This window comes from Nilaparvata lugens, chromosome X, assembly GCF_014356525.2.
Source record: "Nilaparvata lugens isolate BPH chromosome X, ASM1435652v1, whole genome shotgun sequence".
Taxonomy (NCBI): Eukaryota; Metazoa; Arthropoda; class Insecta; order Hemiptera; family Delphacidae; genus Nilaparvata; species Nilaparvata lugens.
The window spans coordinates 26482367-26506298 of record NC_052518.1 but is presented as its reverse complement, the minus strand read 5'-3'; the positions used below and the strand labels follow the sequence as shown (position 1 = coordinate 26506298).

At 34.5% G+C, this 23932-nt stretch overlaps 1 protein-coding gene across 1 annotated transcript in view; it reads left to right on the top strand.

Moving 5' to 3' along the window:
• Window positions 1-6547, top strand: part of LOC111062983 (phosphoribosylformylglycinamidine synthase-like) — a 75552-nt gene extending 69005 nt beyond the window's left edge. The window contains exon 19 of the mRNA XM_039441865.1: window positions 3172-6547. Within this exon, the coding sequence (XP_039297799.1) occupies window positions 3172-3971 (800 nt within the window). The 3' untranslated portion in view covers window positions 3972-6547. The remainder of the gene's footprint in view (window positions 1-3171) is intronic.
• The last annotated feature ends 17385 nt before the right edge of the window (window positions 6548-23932 follow it).

The following is a 23932-nucleotide window of genomic DNA, read 5'->3' as shown; positions in this document are numbered from 1 at the left end:
GAGTTACATTGTAGATATACAAATTTATGACTGTTAATAGTTTAAGTTTCTTGAAAAGAGGTCGACAGTGGCTCAGATAGTCTGCACCTGACAAAACTCTGTTTTTTTGCAATAATAATATTTTGTTCATGTGGCTGCTGTTCCCATATATTAAAATACCATAGGCAATTATTCTTTGAAAAAAGGCAAAGTATGAGCTCCTGAGATATTGTTCTGGAACTAAAGTTTTCAATTGTCTCAGTAAATAAATAACTAGCTAGCCTTGTAGCCTACCAGTAATGAAATTTATGTGGGGTTCCCACGTCAACTTGGGGTCAAACATTAATCCAAGGAACTTGATACTATTGCTGTTGTTTAGTGTGTGATCTCTCTGGCTAAATGTCAGAAACTGAGTTTTGTCTTCATTTAATTTGAAGCTATTCGCTCTGAACCATTTAGAAGCTTCTATTAACGTATTAGCTGTCATATTCTTTAGTATGTGTGCATCTAAGTGAGAATGAAGAAAAGTGGTATCATTAGCGTACAACACACAGTCTTACTATTGAGTGAGAGAGGGAGATCATTAATCATAATCACAAATAAGAGAGGTCCCAAAATTGATCCTTGGGGGACACCATACTTCACTCTGGCAAGATCTGATTTATTATTGCCCACACATACAACCTGTTTTCGTTCACTAAGGTAGGATCTAAAAAGACTGCGACTCTTCCCAGTGATTCCATAAAATGACAATTTATCCAGCAGGATATTGTGTTCCACGCAGTCAAATGCTTTGCTCAGGTCACAGAATGTGGCCTGAGCAAAAGACTTACTCTCAAATGATTCGATCACAAATTTTATCAGGGAATTAAAGGCGTCAGTGGTAGATCTTCCCTTCACAAAACCAAATTGATGTTCTGATAACACTTTAATATTTATCAAATATTCGTATACCTATATGTACATGACAATCTCACAATACATCGAGTCAGTGCTGGTACCACTGCACCTGCAATACTTTTAAGAAGGCAACTGGATAGGTCATAGAAATCCTCACTTTTAGATGACTTTAGATTATAAACTACTCTAGAGATAACTTCTTGACTGACTTCATGAAAACAAAAAGTGGCATTATGCTCTTTATCAACACCTTCATTAAGCATTTCGATGGCTGATATGGATGGCTTCACTATCTTTTCATGGACATCATCAACCGATCGTATGAAATATTCATTCAAAATATTTGGCATTGAAGTGGTGAAACCTTGAGCACATTTCACTTGAAGATATCGTTTTGATTATTTGCCATGCTCTTCTGCAACTTTTATTCGAGGACTCAATAATTGAAACAATAGACTCTCTCTTGGCCTCATCTAATGACTTTTTGTACAGTGCTCTCCATCTCTGATAAACAGTTTTAGCATGTTCGGTATTTACTTTTTCAAAGTTTTCATGAGAGATAGTTAATAAAATTTTCAACCTTTCAAGCTCAGGTGTATACTAGTCAGCCGTACGTTTGGTTCTCTTTCTATTATTAACTAAGGATTTATTTTTCCTGCAGGTCATTTTGGGAATAGTCAGATTGAAATAATACAAAACCACATTTAGAAAGGATTCGAACATGACGCTGGCATCTGGCTTATCCAAGACAGCCTTCCAGTCTACCAAAGTCAGAGCCTGGTTAAATTGTAACATCTTATCTATAGTGACAGGTCTTGTAGTAATTGCAACAATTTTTTTAATACAGGTCTTAATAGAACAATCCGGTACACATATAATCACAGTCATGATCTGAATATGGGAATTTCATGACACTTGAAATTGTCATATCAGGATGAGTATTAGAGAAAACGTTATCAAGACATGCTTGATCTCTTGTAGGCAGAGTATTAAAAAGTCTAAGATTGAATTGTCTTTATAAATTTTTCAAATTGTATAAATGACAAGTTTCTTGATTTATATCAAAAGCTGAATTTAAGTCACCTCCAAATACAAGAGTATAGCCATTATAGCAACTTCTTGACATGTATATAAGAAGTTCCTCCAATTTATCTAGAAATAGTTTTGGATCTCCACAAGGTGATCTGTACAAAGATACAATAATAAGTTTATTGGCTTTAATAACGGTACAGATGTACTCAAGTTCACGTTCAATGCGTGGGAAGTCCAAACATAATTCCCGACTTTGAGAGTTGAGATCCTGTCTTACAAAGATAGCAACTCCACCATTCTTATGTAATGATCTACAATAGCTACTAGTTACAATATAATCCTCCAATTTAATGAACTCAATCTCATCAGCATGCAACCAGTACTCACTTACACCGATGACATCAATATCCTCATTCAATAGGAAATCACTTAGAACATTTAATTTGCCCCTCAAACATTGAACATTTAGGTATGCAATCCTAACATGAGACTTTGTAACTAATCCACACCCACTTGATCCTGTGTTAGTGAGTTTAAATCGTGCACAATACCAGTATCTGTCATAGAGTCTAGAAATGTTGAAGGACTGCGGGGAACGTTACGAGAGTCTCCGTCATCCCTCTGCACCGCGTCAAACGTAGTAACACAACCCGAATTAGGCTCTGATTGGAATGGAAGGTTCCTTGGTGTGTCAACAAGAAGCACAGAAGAAGCGGATTCCAGTGTTGTGGGAACGCGGGCTGCATCCACTCGCACCTGCACTCCATTCTTTGAAGCCCCGATTATGTCGTCTTTTCTCGAAGACAGCTTAGCAAGATGAACCAGATGATTTGCAACAATCACTTTCCCTTTCCGGTTGAGGTGAAGGCCATGTCTGGTAAAGTGTGATCTTCTGAGAAAATTATTTACATCTTCGTAGCAAAGTCTAAGCTCTCCATGCATATAATCATGCATTTGACAATGTATTTTTGAAACTATTCACTTGTTTACATTGAAAATGGAATGCATTTTATTCTGCAATGCGTAGAAGTGGGTAGTTTTAAGTATCTACTGTAAAATACAATTCATCTGTGATAAAATTATTTCATCATGAGTGTATAGTTATGGGAAAGGACATGGATTTTTATATTTTCATTTTTGTTATCACTTTTCATTCATTCACTGCGTTATGTTTGTTCTGTATCCCATTTACAGTTTTGTGTTTATTTTTATGTTATCGTTTCCACCTTTCAATTTATTTATTTTTTATTTATTTTATAGAGCCCATAGTAGCCGTAATACGCGAGGAGGGCTCAAACGGGGACCGAGAAATGGCCGCTTCTCTGTTCATGGCCGGCTTTGATGTTTGGGATGTGACTATGCAGGACCTGCTCGACAAGAAGATCACCGTTGACATGTTCCGCGGATTGGTATTCCCGGGAGGGTTCAGCTACGCCGATGTCCTAGACGCGGCTAAGGGCTGGGCAGCAAGTCTCTTGTTCAGTTGCCAACTGGCCAAACAGTTTTCAGCGTTCGCTAAGCGCAAAGACACGTTCAGTCTGGGTGTGTGCAATGGTTGTCAGCTGATGGCGCTGTTGGGTTGGGTTGGGGGTGTACAATCAGAACCCGCTTCTCCGGGCATTGTACTCGGCAAAAACATTTCCAACCGGTTCGAGTGTCGGTTTAGCACGGTCAAAATCCCCAAATCCAAATCAATCATGTTTGACGGAATGGAGGGAAGTGTTCTTGGTGTTTGGGTGGCTCATGGTGAGGGACGATTCACCTTCAAAAACCAAAACATACTAGACAAAATCCGGGACAACGAATGCTGCGCCTTAACTTACACCGACGACATGGGAACTACCACTGAGGATTACCCTTGGAACCCGAACGGCAGTCCTGGTGGAATAGCCGGTGTTTGCTCGGAGGATGGTCGCCATCTTGCCGTTATGCCTCATCCTGAGCGATGCACGAAAATGTGGCAGTGGCCCTATGCGCCTCCTCAGTGGCACCATCAAACATCGCCCTGGATGAAAATGTTCACTAATGCCTACAATTGGTGTGTCAAAAATTCACACTAAACTAATCATAGTAAAAATAAATAAAACTTTTTATCTTTATCCATCACAGTAAGATGTATAAACTTATTTATTTCACATTAAATATACATTAAATATAGAATAAGACGTTAGAGGACATGCTCATAATCCGACTAAATTCTAGGTGTTACAACATCCTACATTTATCTGATTTACAATAGATTTGCTACTAAGAGATTAAAACCTCGGTTTGTGAAGGTGACGTCATTTAGTTACTTTGCTACTTTGCATAAATTTACTTGTCCATACCGAGATGAAAATCATCTGTGTATCTGTATTCAGGGTTTTACTAGTCATGTAATGATGTTAAACCCACTTCTACATCACTTAGTATAGTCTATTCTTTCACCAATCGTGCAATATTATGTTCAGGGTTTCAATATACAAGTTTTTATGCTAAACCAACTTCCCTATCACATTTTTGCAGCATTCCCGCATCATTCAATTTATTTCCAAAATCATAATTGAAGCAGTGAATAAATACACAAGAAGTATTTGGATTAAATTTGTTACTATTTCTTTCATTTGAACCAATAATTGTCTGATTATTATCACAAATGTTTGATTGAAACGTTATAAAAATCGTTGAGTTATCGTTCTATGAATTGTTGAAAATACTTAAACTACATTATGTAATAACTAGATCCGAGTGTTTTGAGTGAAAGACCTCAGCAATTCTATCAACAAAGGACTCTTTAGTATGCTATACATATTCAATTTCGTAGCAGTTGATGATTTTTTTTCACCAATTGAAACTATTAGTGAATCCTATCCATGATTATCTTTTTTTGCCTATCATTTATTCGTGAAAGTTACTTTCATGAAATATACTTCCAATTTGCCGTGGATAATTTGTTGGATTTTCTTATAAAAACGTTATTGTTAATCAATAAATATTTGTATTTATGGTATACTGTTGATATTTCTATCTTGCAGAATCAGTTGTATTAGTGTTGATGTTCCATTTCCAAAGCATTGAATAGGAGATAATATTTTCTCCGATGAAACTTGACTTGAAAAAAGTTATAATATTGTAAAAAGTTCATTCTCAATGAAGAATCGTTGAAATTGTTTTCCCCTTGAAAATGCTTATTTCTAGGTCTCATACTAGTTTCTATTAACTTTATTCATTTTCCTATGTTACACTTCGAATCATTCCTATAGTACATAGTTCTTCTTTTGTTTAGAAGCTATTATTTTTCATGAATCTCATTTTCTTATTGATATTTGCCATTTTGATAACGATGATTTACTGATCATTATTCTTGTCTAAAATATACCGTACATTCCTAAATCAAATTATTCACTCAACAAATTAATTCTAGCATTCATCGTTTGTACTGTTTTTACTTGCGATAGAAATACAAAATCAACAACGAGTTTAAGTATGGTCATAGTAAAGAGAAATGGTAGCTACGTTGTTCAGTACTCCGTGGTATGATCTACTGTATTTTATGAAATCAGTTCAATCAATTTTCTCAGGAACTATAAGAATAACATTTGTTTTCTATGAAGATTTCCTTTGATATTTTAATTTTATTTTTAACGATTATTCTATTTTATATCATGTATTTCTAAATGGATATTTTTGAATGGAATATTTCCTGGGTCCTCCTTTTTAATGTATTCTGATAATGAATTTTTATTTGTAATTGGAGAGAATTTTGATTTTTTTTTAATTTTCCCATCTTCTTTTTTCACGTACCCTTTTGCCGTTAAGCGTCGGGTTCCTTTAACCATTTTCTAAACTTTATTCGATCCTGTGCCATTCTTTTACTTCAATCATTGTCCTGCCTCTTCCAACACCTGTACTCTCTATATACTGATTCCATTCCAGTCGTGGCCTTCCCTTGCCTCGTTTTCCTTCCGGTCGTGCCTCCATAACTAGCATTGCTTTTCGTTCATCACTCATCCGAGCTACATGGCCATGCCATCCTAAGGTTTTTCGTTGAACAGTGGTAATCAGTCCCTCCTGTTTTTATGTTTCTCTGATCACACTATTTCTCACTCTGTCTTATTTATTCCTTTATTGATTCATAAAATAAATCTCTTCTGGGTTTTCCAACCACCCTCCTTAAGTATCTCATTTCTGAGGAGGTAATTCTACTCTTGTGTTTTTCTATCATTATGAGGCATTCTGTGTCATAGAGTAGGACTGGTTTGAATATTGACTCGTATATTTTATTTTAGTTCCCTGACTTATTTCTCGTTTTCCCAGGATGGTTCTGCTAAGCTAGTGATACACTTGGTTAGCTTTCCTTACTCTTTTGTTTATCTCTTCATATACTTCCCTATTTTCAGAGATTAATGTCCCAAGATATTCATAATTGTTTACCCTTTCCAATATTCTAACATCCCATGTTATATCCAACTCCACATTCTCCTGATTCTTTGATACTATCATCACTTTACTCTTCTCAATGTTGACAACCATTCCCTTATTTCTTATCGCACTACACAATTCTGTTACTGCATTTTGTAGATCTCTTTTGAGTGCTATCTAGCTATGAGCAAGATATCATTTGCATATATCAGTGGTTGAATTTTCCTATCATGTCCTCCAAATACATTCCTCATGCTTTGTGAATTGTCATTTTCACTTCTCTTATTTGTGTTGAATAAATCTCTAGCAAACCTTTATATCTTCTTCACCAATTAGGTTTACATAATCAGTTCGTCAACATCTCAGTTCATCAAGTATATATTTGGATAATTTCTTGAGATACTGGAACAAATGGGAATTTCAACTCTTCAGTTTGTCAAGTTTCATGGCATCGCGTTTTCGTTGCAGGCTGATGCACAGTAAGGTACAGCGTTGCACACTAGTTGGAGATTAGTGAGACTGGGTTAGGGAGAAGTAAGCTTCAGGTTATGATAGGGAATGATTGTTTTCAAATGGCAATATGCCATCACTTAAAAAATCTAAAATATGCTATAAAATCACTTCACTTATATTTGAAAAATACTACAAGATTGCATTTTCAATTCTTGGTTGAGTGGTAGAGTGAACATTACTGTTCAAACTTCGACACTCCATCAACTAAAACAGTTTGTAATCTATTTCAATCACAACTTACAAGACTGCTTTCTCGTGTCGAAACTCAAAAATTTCATTCCAGTGGGTTCGTGAGATTAATACAATGGTAGCCTATACTGAGGAGGTGAGAATTATGGAAACAGCTTAATATTTCTGTTACAATGATAATTTGATAGTACGTTTGATTGGGGATCCTATTCGAATTGAAAACTACACATGATGGTTTCTTGATCCGTTACGATACTAACTGATGTTTTAACACACTATTTTGATGTTTCAAACAACGACATGCAGTCGATTATTTAAGTAAATAAACTTTTTTGTTCACGTACTGACTGGAGTACTTTCGGGCGGCAAGCGTTCCATGGCTTTTTGAAAATAGACCTGTTAAAAGTACTCCACTCAGTAAGTGAACAAAATTGTTTATTTACATAAATAATCGACTGTCGTTCGAAACATTGAAATAGTTTGTTGAGATACTACTTTTCTGTGGCTTAAAAACTATGGTCCGTATTATCAAAACATAATCATGTATATGTTGAACTCTAAAATACATTATTCTGAAATGAATGAATAATTTTCAATCATGGAATTGAAACATTTTCCCCAAACATGTGATGAAAATTCGAAGCTTCAAGAAAATCTGATCAATTAGATTATAAAAATTATTTTGAAATCTTATGATGTTTCAAATCCTTATTATGATATTTTTTATTGTTCGTATTTTTCACAACATCGCTAAGCAGGTGATTTTCGTCATGCCCTGTTGTCAGCCTCTAAAGTTTCAACCGTTGTAGACATAGCTTTCATTTGTTCCAATAGACTTAGATTATCACTGTCGTATTTTAGAGTCATCGAGTCAATTCTTATTTTTTTGTGGTTTGATCTCGTCTTCCAGTGAAACAATGTGTGCCAAGTCTTGAGAGTTTGAAATTAGATCGTCCCTTTGCTGAAGTAATTCTATGGTACGGATATTGAAAGAATTGGTGCTAGTTTTCACGGTTCTTGGACTGGGAGTGTTAACTCCCACATCACTTGTAGAAGACATCGAAAGTCTCCTGGAGACTACAGAAGTAGGCAGTTTATCAACTTGGTACAGAGGTGCAGATCTTGAATCCTCATTAGAAGAACTAAGCAGGGATGGTTTTTGAGTGAGTTGGCTCATTTTAAAAATGTTGTTACCCAAATTGAAGTAGAGGCCAGTCAAGTCCAAATTTAAAAATTAGCGCGTAGAACAAGTAAGAGCAGATGTCACAACAGAGCTGCTCATTGAAGATAACGCAAACGGGCTGCGTTGATAAGAGCTAGCACTCAGTCAGATGTCACATTGACAGATCAGAAAAACAGTCGTCTGCAATCCCAGCTGACTCGCTTTCCAGTTTCCACACAAAATAGTTTAAGGTTGGAAAGCACCGGTGGCCGGCAACTTGCAGACGACGGAGTTCAGGTCAGAAGTCGAAAAGTCTTTCGAAAGATAAAGTGATAAAGATAAATACGTCGTCTAGAGTTGAAAACAATGGAATCAAATCCACTGAACGTTGCACAGGCCAAATTGAAGGTTACACTGCGTATTAAACCTCTGATGAGAATTTAAATAATTCAAACAATAAATAAACTAGCAATAGATAAAATAGCTAATAGATAAACTGATTAATAGTAGCACTATAGATAAACTAGTAGTTCTGCGAATAGTAGACCTCGCGCAGTTATAACCACTGCCTCCTCTAATACTGTCCATCAAAGTAAATTCTGTCGTGTCGGCGAGATATCGTTGTGTGAACAACTAATGGCTGTTTGTGATGTTTTATCGACAATGCTAATTATTTGTTGTAAACAATTATGCTACTATCACCAAAAGCTTACCGAGTTGAAAGCAGTGAAAAATTGTATGCAATTGATAGTCCACACGACAGCTGAATTTTTACGTAGATACATTGAGATATTAATTGCATGCAATTAATAATCCACCCATGCATGCATCACACCCAGTTCCAAAAGATATCTTGTGTACTCCGATTAAAAGTCCAGTTTCAACTGTCAGGCAGCCACCAAGGTGTAATAGAGCATCATTGGACTCTCATGGGGTCTTTGAAGAAGCCTGTCTGTTTCGATTCCAGTTCTCAGACAGATGATGATATTCTAAAATCCAAAGATGAATTATTAGGGAGAATTAAACAGCTTACAACGAGTCAGTCTGCCCTAGTTGAAGAGATTCAGAGACTTACCATGGAACTGGATAACCGAAATTCAACAAATTCTCTTTCCAGTGTGACTCTGGTTGATAAAAGTATAAACACCGAAGCGTTTATCCAACCATGCGAAAGTTGTCAGAGTATAAATAAGAGTAATGCCAAGTTCAAAGAAGAGAATATTTTTTTAAGTGAGAAAATTGGAACCATGTCAATCTCTATTGAAACAATAGAGGCGGACAATAATGCCTTAAGGAATGAGTTAATAACACATAGGAACGAAACCGATAAATGGAGGTCAATGTATGACAATTTATGTGTCGCGTCGATTAAGTACACTGGTAGTCCTATTGAAGTGTACAACAGATTTTCATTGTTATCTGTAGATGAATCAGACTCACCCACGACTGTTCACGGACCTCCAGTAAAGCTACGTATCTGTAAATCACCAACATCTCGAAATCGTAAAACTCAATTTGCGAACCATGTCAAGTATATGAACTCTGATAAGAGTTCGGAAAGAGTTACTTCTCCAATTCCTCGCGACAGTGAAAGAGTTGTCTTAAGCTCGGCGCGTAATTTGAATAGACGACAAAATGCGGATGGTGTAATAAAATTATTTTCCGCCAGCCAAGGAAGGAGACTAAACGATTTAATTTCAAAAAGGACCGATGCTCGAGTTACTAGTATTCTGAAGCCTGGGGAACGTTTCGGCTCAGTTATTTCGGAGTGTGATAAGGAATGCGGATCCATGTCTCAGCGTGATCTCACGGTTCTGATTGGTGGTACGAATGACTTTTCAAACAGCTCGGGAGAAGGCTACCTCGAAAGAATGGAAGCTCAACTTGAAAAGCTGAAACATACTCGGGTTTTTGTTGTAAATATACCGTGCAGATATGATCTTCCTGTCTTTTCACCTATTAATGTAGCAATATCTCAGGCTAATGAAAAACTGAAGCAGCTTGTCAGTCGCTTTAATAGTGTAGAATTATTTGATGTGTATGGCATAGGTAGGCGTTTTTATACTCGCCATGGTCTACATCTAAACATCAATGGAAAGAACATTATTGCTGATAAGATTCTTAATAGTTTTCGAAGTGTCGGGGTTGAGGTACTACAACGACATAACTCTTTGGAAGGTTGTGGTTTTTTAGGACTCTAGATTTAGTGGAAGATATTGCTTATAAAATACCAATTAGAATGAGTCAGTCACACACTGATAGAAGGTTTCAGTTACACAATGCTTCTCATAATCGTGGTGTTGACCTCAGTAATTTAGTTATTATTCCTTGTCAAAATTCGACGAAAAGAAAGATGAATCCAAGTATAGGAGGAGATGAATCTCGCATTGATCACTGTGATGATGCTTCAGTAGGCTCTCTAGAGTCATGTTTCAAAGTAATTCACCAAAATGTAAATTGTATTGCTAACAAGATACATTTTTTAAATGATTTAATTGAGGATGAAAACCCAGATGTATTGGTAATAACAGAGCATGGTCTTAGAAAGTATGAAATCGATTGTATTGTTTTGAAAAATATGTTTCTTTCAACTAATTACTGTAGAGATCACATGATTAAAGGTGGTGTGGCCATTTATGTGAGTGAACAGGTCAATGATCGTTCGAGAGCTTTGGATGTGGAGCAATTCTGTAGTGAGGGAAATATTGAGGCATGTGGGATAAGGTTCAGGTTGAGAAACAGGATTTTTGTTATTGTAGGAGTTTACCGTTCGCCAAATGGTGATTCTTATTTATTTTTTGAAATTTTCAAGTCGATGATGGATGAGTTGCTTGTAACCATTGAATACAATATAATACTGGCGGGTGATTATAATATTGATATTCTAAACTACTCTCCTTTCAAAAGAAATTTATTAAATACCTTAAATCAATTTGGTTTATCTTATACTGTACATATTTCAACCAGAATAACAGCAAATAGTGCTACAGCTATAGATAATGCAGTTACAAATATTCCTGAAGAAGGCTATATGGTTAGTGTTTTGCATACATTTATATCTGATCACACAGCTCAAGTATAAAGAATGTTCCAAATTTTTTTTTTCTTTTTCCCACAAATGTCAATGAGGTTGTGGGTGTTATAAAAAACCTAAAAGCTAAAAAGTCTGTGGGCCCAGATGAAATCCCGGTGTCAGTAATTAAGGCATGTTGTCATGAAATAGCAGAACCATTGGTATTCATTATCAACTCCAGACTTATTGAAAATAGCCAAAGTGATTACTATCCTAAAAAAAGGTTATGGATATTAATAATTATCGACCTATTTCAGTTTTAAATACGTTGTCAAAGGTTTTTGAGAGGCTCATTCATGATAGAATTATGAGTTATCTGTTAAAATTCGATTTGCTTTTCAATTGTCAATATGGTTTTATGAAGGGAAAGTCAACAATCACTGCAGCGGTAAAATTTTTTGAGTCAATTGTGAAAGGGATTGATGCTGGTGATTATGTAACTGCGCTCCTATTGGACCTGTCAAGAGCCTTTAATAGTGTCAATATCGATATTCTTTTATGCAAGTTATCAAAGCTCGGAATTAGAGGCGTGGCAAATAGATTGATAGCATCATACATGAGCAACAGGTTCCAGTACACATGTATATCTACTCCTAATGGGTTAGTAAACTCAGCCAAGCTACCATTGACACGAGGCGTACCACAAGGCTCCATTTTAGGCCCATTACTCTTCATATTATATATAAATGATATTCAATTCAATGTTCCTGTCACTGATAAAATGACTCTCTGTGCCGATGATTGTACCTTGCTATTTAAGAGATCAGATCTCATAGACTTGGAGATTGAGGCAAATAACATGGCAAATGAGGTTGTGCAGTTTTTTAATGATTCAGACCTCACTATAAATTCAAACAAAAGTCATGTCATCAGCTTTGATTATAAGTATCGTCCTTTTCACCCCACCATAACACTTGGTGAAACGAACATTGAAAGTTGTACTGTTGTGAACATGTTAGGTTTGTCGATGGATTCCAAGCTTAATTGCTTGTAACAACAATTGCTTGTAACATGAAAACAAGATATCATTGAAATTGAGTAGGTCACTTTTTGCATTTAGAAATATTGTTAAACGGGTGCCTAAAACAACAGCAAAAAGTGTCTACTATGCACTGATTGAATCCCACATTACTTATGGCATTGAATTATGGGGGAGTACCTCGAAGCAAAACATTCAAAGAATTTTTGTTCTGCAAAAGTCCGCACCTGGAAGGGCTCAAATTTCCACAGACATGTCGGGAGTCTTTTAGTAGCCTAAGTATTTTAACTGTTCCATCATTGTACATTTTCAAATCAATATTACATGTGAAGGATAGGTTGAATTCATTCCAAGTTAACTCAGATATTCATGGCTATAACACTAGAGGAAGGAATAACATTTCAGTTGAGAGACATAGGCTGAGTGTATTTGAGAAAACACCTACTTATAGGGGACAAAAGTTTTTTGCGAAACTTCCGGCTGATTTGAGAAGTATTGTTGAAGAAAAACAATTCAAGACAAAACTATATTCTTTTCTCAGTGAGAAGGCTTTCTATCAGGTTGACGAATTCTTGTTAGAGTGAAAAAATTATCATCTAAATTTAATGAATTGTTAAATGTTATTAGTTTTATTTTAAGATTGATATTTTATGTTATTTATCTGTGACGTTTTTCAACTGTATTACATTGTTCTTGTTATACTTTTGTTGAGAATAAAATATTATTATTATTATTATTATTATTATAATCCACTCGACAGCTGATTTGTGATGAATAACTCTATAGTCTAATTTTTACGGTAATATTGGCGTTCAAAGGAGACTCCTTTCCCTTTTGTATTATCCTTATAATCCAAAATTAAAAAAAAAAAACTATATATACGTTGATGCAAAATTCAAAAAGGAACATACCTGTCAAATTTCATGAAAATCTATTGCTACTTTTCGCCGTCAATGCGGAACATAAAACATATGGACATCTTATATAATAAGAGAGTAGGGTTGTGTTTGTTCGCATCAAAACATGTCAACTTGTGGATTGCATACCGGAAAAACGGGAATGATTTAGACCTCCAAATTTTGGACATAGATTCTAAAAATATCAACCTCGTGCACCTCGAAGCCCAAATTTCAATTTTCCTTCTAGATTTTTCAGAAGTAATGTTCAAATTTCATTCATAGGACATGAAATTGCATACAGCATACATTGTTGTAGGCCTAAAATGTGTTTTTTTATAAGCATAAAAAAGCTTTTATGAGCTATAATGTTGTTACAGGACGTTAATTTTTGAGCGGAGCCATGGCGAAATGGTAGAGAACTCGGTTTCGGAGCATAAGTTTCTCGGATCTAATTCCGATTCTTCCAATTTTTTTGTTTGTTCTTAATTTTTCCCTCGAAACATATTATTATAAATTATTTTTTGTAGGAATTTGTTTTCATTACAATTGAACTTGGATTCTATCAAACAATTATTTAATGTAAAATTTAGCCACCAGTGAAAATGATATGGACATAGGCTTCACGCTGTATCATCGGAATTCATCAGAAAAACATGAATAGATCACAATAAAATAAGTACCTAATAATTTCTATTCTTCAGTTAGAATGTACTATCAGACATCAATTCGGAGTGAAACAAATATTGTAGGTATTTTGTTTGGAATTAGAGAAACAAAAGGCTGCATGATTCAAATTGAGGAGGATCTAATCTATACTAAAATTGATGTATTGAAAAAATCAGTATGATACTGTGAGGTTTTCAAGTATTATTATCTTCTTCAGTTATCTATACTATTAAAAAGGAAAGAACTGGCTTATAGGAATAGGAAAATTATGTTTGACGCATCATCACATCTGAACTACTCAACTGATTGCATATAGATTCTTAATTAACCGAGGATGGTTACAGGCCTACTTTCAATTCTTCAAGATGAGGTGAAAAAGTAATTAGGTATACAAATATTGTCAAATCCACAAAATTAAGTTTATTTAAAAGCCATACTCGAGTTTCAACGCCATACTTCTATCATCTTCAGTGGAAACTCATCATCTTCCACAGAGTTTCCACTGAAGATGATGCCAAGTATGGCGTTGAAACTCGAGTATGGTTTTTAAATAAACTTAATTTTGTGGATTTGACAATATTTGTATACCTAATTACTTTTTCACCTCATCTTGAAGAATTGAAAGTAGGCCTATAACCATCCTCGGTTAATTAAGAATCTATAAACTTAATTTTGTGGATTTGACAATATTTGTATAATTTATTACTTTTTCACCTCATCATGGAGAAGCTCCACAACATTTCTGAAAACTGTGTAAATTCTTCAAGAGATTGTTTCATCACGTGATGTGTTTTTTTTATCATTACTAGAAAAAGATTCAAGTTGTATAGGTTAGAAGTAGTAATTACATAATTACAAATTATTTCGCATAATTTTGAAAAACCCTAAAAAATATAAATTTTTTGAAAATTCGTAGCTCCTGAACCGAAAATGGTAAGAGTCCTGCATGAATACCTAATTTATCGGAAATTGTATTATCTTCAATTTTGTAAAGAGTGCTTTTCCTCGAAAAACTCAAGGTTATCGATATTAAATGGAAGAATTAAAAAAAGTCCAAAGTTTTGGGGTTTGAAGCCGCCCTCTGGCGTGTCAGCGAATTTCAGATTCGAGTTTAGCGCCCAAAAATACTTATAGAACCGTCGAGAAAAATTCTTTTGGGGCTGTTCCTGAAAAACGACCATTTGACTGGACCATAACGGCTTTTCCAAGTTTAAAGTGAAATTTAATAACAATTTGTTGCTCTTTTTTTTTGCAAACTATTTCCGGCAAAACAAAATAACAACACTAACATAAATGAAGGTTATGACTCAGTGATTATAACTAAGTTGTTTACAGAAACGAGACTAATTGCATTCTATAGAGGAAGTCCCAACTAAACAACAACTGTTGCTCAATGTTGGTTGGCGCATACGCACTCGTTCCACTGCAGCGTTAGTCCCGTTATTTAATAGCCACACCTCGTACAGCTAAATATCATAAAAAGGAAAAGGGATGGAAGAAGAATCGGACACTTGCATGCTACTACTTCCAGGATAGATACGGAAAAACAATCGACTCTATGTTGTTTGTACATTCTAGGTTTTGTGACTGAACGTCAATTTGAAATCATACCTGATCAATTAAAACTTCTTCCAACCTGGTGATATATGCGAGGCAGAGAAAAGTAGAAATACAGCGGCCGCGATGTTGCCGTGCTTCAGCAGACATTATTCTATAGTCTTTAGTGAGTGTTCAACATAAGTCGTTTCCTCCCTGAATCACTGCTTTGAATAAGCCTGTTCTGGGTATTAAGATAATGAAAAAAATTCTGAAAATATTAATTTTTGAATAAATTATTCAATTTTCAAAGAATGGCTCAAATAACTTAATTTGTATATCTTTCTCAAAAATAATATTTTGTTATTTTATCAAAAATACCATGAGAGATAGATACCTCAAATTCAATGAAAATTTCATCTCTTACCGAATTAGAAGTGATCAGTTTCAAAATGGTTAACTTTGGGCGCTCATATCTCAAAAAGTAAAAAAAAAAAACATTTTTTCTGAGAAACTTCTCATATTTCGATAACTTGATACTCTCAAACTTGGAAAAATATCACCAGTAAAAAATGGTAGAGGTAATATCAGAAAGAAACAATGTTTATTTAAAAAGTAATATTCATTTTTAAAGAAACAATATTAATATCAGAAAGAAACAATATTAATTTGTTAAAGTAATATTAATCTTTAATTATTAAAAGTACTAATGTTTCTCGTATGGTCGAAAGTATTCACCGGAAATAAACCTATTCATGTGAATACTTGTTAGAGAATAATTGTATTTCTCGCTTTCATTATTATACAAATATAGTATACTAGCAGGAACCCGTGCTTTGCAAGGATCTATTTTCAAACTTGATAATCTGAAAACTTGACGTAATGAAATCTTGAAGAATTGAAAATAGACCTATAACCATCCTTGGTTAATTAAGAATCTAGCCTATATGCAAAATTTCAAGTTAATTAGTCCAGTAGTTCAGACGTGATGATGCGTCAAACATAATTTTCCTATCCCATACGTGTATAAGCCAATTCTTTTATTATAAAATATTTATAAAATATTTTTTATTTATATTTATAAATACTTTATTAATAAAATATTATAATATAAAAAATATAATATTAATTATATTAAAATATAATATTATATTATATTATAAAATATTTTTTATAGATATATATTTTTTATAGACTGCAAGAGATAGGAGTGTGGAACAGAATAGTTGTAAAACTATGATAGTGCCAGAAGTGTCTCAAACACAATAGTAGGTACTACATAAACTTTTTGAAAGTGATTTGAAAAAAAATGTTAAAACAACAAAACTGAAAGTTGACAACCTTATCATTCTACCTCCATTTAGAGAGGCTTTTGTTTGAGCCGTTAATATATATATATAATGTATATATAAAAAAATGAATGTCTGTTTGTGTGTTTGTTCCCTATGACTTGGAAAATACTTGACATAACAGCATGAAACTTTGGGAATATGTTGTGTGAATATTGAATATGGTTTCTGACCAGAAATTTTAATAGGGTGGCTAATAATGATTATGTATTAATCCATTTTACAGACCTATGTTTTCGAAATTGTCGGCCTAGCGGCTACCGAAGAATGGAAAGATGATCATGATTCAAGATCATATTGAGATAATATGATTTAGCATCTAAAGTTACCAGCTGTAATAAACACGTCACCCTATGATAAATTGTGTAGGCTACTGGTATTACAACGGTAGTTTGGAGTTGAAGTGTAGTTGATTGAAACCAGTTGTAGATAATGGTTCCTTAGAAGACCTATACAAATATATCACTCCCCTATCATTGAGTAACCGGAAAATATTGGAAAAAAATTATTCACCTCATGGAAGAGAGTTGTTCATATTGCATTCATTAATGGCAGAATAATTTACAATTTTTTTAAATTTAACTTAGCTTATATTCATCCTAAAATGGAACATGGAAAGAATATGTAATTCTATGTGATTCATCATACATCACATATTTCCTGGACCATCTATTGACAATCAACAACTATGAAAACATTAAATTCATCTTTGAAACACTGATTTAACCTATTTTTATTTTTAATTCAACACTTTACTGATAGCTATTACTACCAATTGATTGAGAAGAATATGTTGATTGAGAATGATAAATGCTGCATGACTATAAGCACATAGGAAGTCCATATTCAGATGTAAATGAAAATATTGATTGTCAGATAAATTTCATGATTCACCAAATAAAGTAAAGTGTGACATGAGATACATTGACTTTTTGGTGTTATGAAGTTTGCCAGGTAAGCTAGTTGTAAATAAAGCTTTATTATTAATAGTCAACTCTGAAAAAAGACAGGCTCAATCACCAGGAATACTATAAATTCTATGAAGGATCCAAAGAAAATTAAATTCGATCAGCTGATTGATGAAATTATTTTAAGCTTTCCAATGATTACAACATATGTTAGAATATCATGTCAATTATCTTAGTTCCATATGGCATTCAGTAGTGTAGATTTGAGAGTTCTGCACAAGACCAATAGGTGACGAGGGGCGTGACCTGAATGATATTGTGAAAGCCATCAGAAGTGTAAATGAAGGAATGTCAGCCAAAGTACGAATTGGAGGAGACGTATCAAGAGCATTTCAAATGGAGAAGGGTGTGAAACAGGGAGACAGCCTCAGTCCTCTTCTATTCATCTTAGTGATGGATGATATACACAAGATAATTATGCAAGAGGAGGACACAGAACATGGTAGTAGGATATTGGAATATGAGGCCAATTGGTACAATAGCCCTCCTATATGCTGACGATATTGTTTTGATCTCTGAGTCTTCAGAAAAACTCCAGCAAGCTGTGATGGAATGGTCAGAAGAACTGAAAGGAAAAGGAATGGTTCTTAATGTAAGGAAGAGCAAAGTGATGGTGGTCTCAAAGGTAGGAGGAGAGAATGTGGAAATTAGGGTTGATGGAGAGGTGCTTGACCAGGTGTCAAAATATGAGTATTTGGGTGTGTGGTTCTCTGAGGATGGAAAAAAAGATGTTGAGGTGCTGAACAGGGTAAGGAAAGGTTCACTGGCTTACTATTCTATCAAAGACTGTATATTTGGTAAGAGAGAGATCAGTAAGAGTATAAAGAACCAGGTACACAGATCAATAATTGAGCCAATCTTACTGTATGGGAGTGAAAGCTGGCCCATGAGATCATGCCATGAAAATAAAATAAGAATGGTGGAAATGAAATGTCATAGAAAAACATTGGGGAAGACAAGGAGGGATAGAATATGAAACACCAGAATAAGAGAGGAAGTTGGCATGAGACATGTAAGTGTGAGGATAGAAATGAGGCAGCTTAAATGGTATGGACATATACAGCAGATGGATGACAGTAGAAAAGTGAAACAGTTTGTGAATGTAAGAGTGCAGGGATGGAGAAATGTTGGACGACCAAGGTACTCATGTGAGGACAGAATTGAGGAGATTGGAAGAAGAAGAGGGAAGGCTGTTCCTGAGATGAGAAGAATGGTGATGACAGACGGGTATGGAAGAACTGGGTCGAGGCTACCTCAACGCTGTAAAGGCATAGTGGGGAGAGACAGAGAAGAAGAAGGTTAGGTCAGCAGATGTTACTATTAACTTCAACATACCTAACCTATCCAAAATTATATTGAGCTTCTAGAAATATACTCTATACACATTGTTCAGAAGAAACATGGAAAAGATATACAAAAAATATAAGCATAATATTAAAACAATATGATAAACACTTGTACTTACTTTGATGAACTCCTTATGATGGCTTAACTTCTTCTGCATCGTAATTTACACAGCTTCACTGTTTGCAATTGAATGCTCTCTCCTAGCTGAACCCTCTCTACTAGCTATTAGGGATGGGTATCGAAAGACAAAACATCGATGTTTTTTTCATCCTAACATCGATAAGTGGAAAACATCGAACAGTAAACATCGATGTTTTTGAACATCGATGTTTTTAAACATCGTTTATCGCCCTACGTTTTTATGGATGATACTATTAGTCCAGTCAATATAGACATAAAAAAGGGGGTGTGCTTGCAATTTATATTGTAGTTCTGATTTTTTAATATATTATTTGGTTACATAAGAGGAGTCCAGAACCAATTTCTTCATGCAAGATTTCCTTGTGCTAGATACAGGATAGCCCAAAAATCTCGTATTTTCGGCTCATTTTCCAGTTTTCAGCTATTTCTTCTGCCAAATCTCTCCCTGATTATAAAATTCTGAAAAAATGAGATCACTCGGAACTCTCCATCTCCAATGAGTACTTAGTTATTATTTTTCAAAAATCATTGAAATTTGAAGAAAAAATCAATTTTGATGAATTTTAGTTTTTGATCAACAATATCTTCTGATTGTTACAATTTAGATGTATATTTCAAAATCCCTCTAGGCGTATTTTTGTGCTATACAATCTGAGATCAGGTAGAGTGCTCTATGTCATATAGATTTCCAGGTACACCTGACAACAATGCTCCTTGTATTGTGAAAAACACCTAATTTTCAGCTTCAACCATCATCACCATCTACTTTGTCCTCACATTGATATTTCGCACAATGACATAAGTTCATTGGTAAGAATCACCCGTTAGATGCACTTCATTTCAGTATTTCCTAGTAGAGGCACGGTTAAGAACACCTCAAAAATCAAAATTTCAAACACTTATAATTTATTTTTGACACAATGCTCAGATTTCATCATACTACACTTCATTCTTCTCGGCTCGCCAAGGCGGTTCAAAATCATGCATCAACAGTCAAATTCGGTCAAAAAATAGAAAATTTATTGTTGAGTGTAGGTACTTAAGCCCATATTCAATACATAAAAAATGGCCAATTTCTATATTCAAAGCTATGTATCTCGGTAACCCCTTATTATAAAAATTATTACATGATCTTGAAATGTACAATAGAATTTTCTATTTCAACTGCTGTAAGCAATTCATGAAAAATTTGTTCTTAAAGTGTGATTTGATTGTTGAAAAAATCCGGAAATTGTAGATATTTTTCTCATATTAACGGTTTTGGCAGTTCTATGATAGCAAAAAGTGATTCAAGATGGATTTTAGGCAACTGAGCTCGTAGAGGATGAATTTATCCACAATTTGTAATCAATCGTAAGTTTCTATGATTTATCAGACTCGTTTTAGAAACTCTTGATCAACAGTAAAATTACGAAAAAAATGTAAAAACTGAAATCGCCATTTTTAAAATCTTAACTTCCAAATTTTTTTGGAATCGAAAGTATTATTTATTGAAGTGGGTAGAGGGGGACAATTTTTACATTCTCACTAGATTTGGAAATTTTATAAGTATTTCACAAGACATGCAACTTTGAATATCCGGTCATATTTGTCATTTTTTGTGTATTGGAATGCTTAAGTACACTCAACAATAAATTTTCCATTTTTCGACCGAATTTGACTTATTTTGCATGATTTTGAACCGTCGTGACGAGCCGAGAAGGATGAAGTGTAGTACGATGAAATCTGAGCATTGTGTCAAAAGTTATGTGCTTGAGATTTTGATTCTTGAGGTGTCCTTAAGCGCGCCTCTTCACTAGGAAATACTGAAATGAAGTGTATCTTATGGGTGATTCTCATAGAATATAATCTCAAGAACGTATGTCATTGTGCGAAATATCAATGTGAGGACAATGTAGTTGGTGATGATGTTTGAAGCTGAAAACTAGGTGTTTTTCACAATTCAAGGAGCATTGTTGTCAGGTGTATCTGGAATATGAGATAGAGCGCTCTACCTGATCTCAGATTGTAGAGCAAAAAAAGAGCTTCTAAAGTGACTACAATTTTATCTGGAGCTATTGTTCCAATATTCTAACAGTTACCAACTGGAATCACAGCAATGTGGTATTCAAGTAACAGTACTTGTGGTATTCAAGTAACAGTCTTTCGAATAATTGAAGTCAGGTTGTGACTAGAAAGATACATCAACTCTAGTTCACAAGATTTGTCATCTTCATGGTCTAGTCTGAAACCTCTCGGGATATCCTTGAGAATTCGGTCTTGAAATTTCACCCCAAGCTAATTTTAGCAATCATTGATACTCATATCGTATGATTCATACCTGATAGATTTTTCAAGAAATGGAAATGGATTAAGTTTTTTTATATTGATATCTGCACTCCTTACAATACGAGGACCTCTTTTCCAGAGCTAGATTAATTAATGTTAAACACATGTTGAGGAAATAATTGTAGTAAGAAAAAACTCTTTCTTCCTAAGAAACGAAGAATCCGACCTCTTATTCAATTCTAAATAACTAACTATCTTATCTTGACACGGTCCACAGAAGTAATGTAAATCTTCAAGAGTATCCAACAGTCTCACATAAAAATACAGAGAGCCTGATTGAAAAATAAGAATAGCAATCTGCAGGAAATCAAAACTTATGCGAGATCTTTCACAAGAGTGATCTCTATTCACGAAAAACACTAAACAGAATTACTACACTAAATATGATAACGATAATGATTATAATTCTGTTACTATTGCTTATTGCTCTCAAGATAATCCTCTTCAAACAAAAAAAAACTTGTATCAAATTGAAAAATTAGAATTGTTTTTACTTTTTAGTTGGGAAAAACATCGGATGACCGATGTCTAGGTGAAACCATCGATAAGTGAAAAACATCGAACAGTAAACATCGATGTTAAAAACATCGATGTTTGATGTTAAAACATCGATGTTTTTAAGCATTGATGTATTGATACCCATCCCTACTAGCTATGCGACCCTTATATATACACGAGCCACTCCCCACCACATTCCATCAACTCTAGATTTAAGTCCATAGAATGAGGAATAATAATTATTAATATCTTTTTCAATATTTTAAATACTTTTTCATACTTTTCAATAAATTTTAATACTTTATAAATTGAAAAAAATATATATTTTTTTTACCTTTGTTCTGGCCAGAGTACTCAATTTGTAGCGCCAGAATGCCAGACTGCAGTTCTGCCAATAGCAGGCTTGTGTTTGCGCTGGCGCAGACCATCCTGCTGCTTTGGCCTTGTTGATGTTTTTGTAAGTCGTCTCAGTCTTGTCTTGTCAGCCCGTTCTTTTGCAAGAACAAAATTGTGTTTGTCTGTCATGTAATTTTCGATCGGAAATTTCTTGTAAATTGTTTGAGTGTAGTGTGTGTGAATTATGAATATATCAGCATAAATAGTATTGAATAGAATTAATTTGAATCGGATTTGAATTTATAAAGAATCCAGTTTGAGCTTTGTTCAAAACACAGTGCATGACCTGCAAGTTGAACGCGAAAAGGCAGCCTGGAAGCAAGAACCTGTCTATTCCCAGATTTCGTCCCACCCTGAACCTGACCAAAACACCTAATAAAGGCTTCGAAGGGCAAGTAGTCAAGATTGGAATAAATTTGGTGAGTTTTTGCTCTTTTTTATTGTTCATTAATGCAGAGTTTAACTGTACAAATAACCTGGCTCAAATTGAAGATTAAATCTTGCCCCTTGTTTGTATTTGATTATTTAAATAATAAATTACAGTCCTCTGGTAGCTCTAGCCTGAGCTTTGTTCAGAACATTTTATGATCCTGCCGAGCCGGGATAAATTTAAATTTGTAATTTGTTGATTAATTCACACACATTGGATTTAGGCAGTTTCATATTTGTCCAATGTTGGCATGTTGAGAATGGTCTGATCCATGCTCAACTTAAGTTTGTTGTAGCCTTGTTCTAAGAGCAAGGTTTCTTGTCAATTTGTATTTGTCTGAAATTAAATTTATTTCAGTTAAAATTATAATTTCCTAAAACTAGGCTCATTATGCTTTTTTCAGGAATTTGTTTGTTTGTTGGAATTTGTATTGTCCATTTTTTTCATACATGTTAGTGAAGGTTAATCACCAGCATGATTTTGTTTGTTCAATTCAACAAGTTATCATTTGTTTGTGAGTTGTTGGAAGAACATTATCCAATCATATAGTTTTGTTCTCAGCAATAACTTATCTTGTGAATTGATAATCAAAGTTTAACTTTGATAACTTACTAACTCATGATTCTTCCTTTCATCTAGTTTTGAACTCATTCTTGTTTTATTGTCTGTTGTTTGTATTGTCAGGGCTGAATTGTTTTGTGTATGAGTTCAAGATGGAGGAAAAATTACAGAAACAAATCAGGGTGCATCACGCTAAACTGGAACAATTGTATGCCAAATTGCAAAGAATTTATGACCTGTCTAAAAATGTATCTGGTCCAAAAGTTGCTGAGCAATTTTCAATCTTGTATCCTCGGGTGTCTCAGACCATTTCGGATTATGAAAAGACAGAATCAGTGGTTAATGAGTTGGAACTTGAGTTGAATAAAGATCATGTTGTAGCATTCAACAACTCACACCTAGATCTGTTTCAGTATATTGAAGTAGTGGCTAACACTCTCAAACAGAGAGAAGCGACTGTTGCTATTGCTCAATCTTTGGCAGCTACAGCAGCTAGTTCACAGCCGGTCGTGTCCGAGTCGGTACTGCCTAAAATCGACCTTCTGAAATTTGATGGGAACCAGACTCAATGGTTGGTGTTTTATG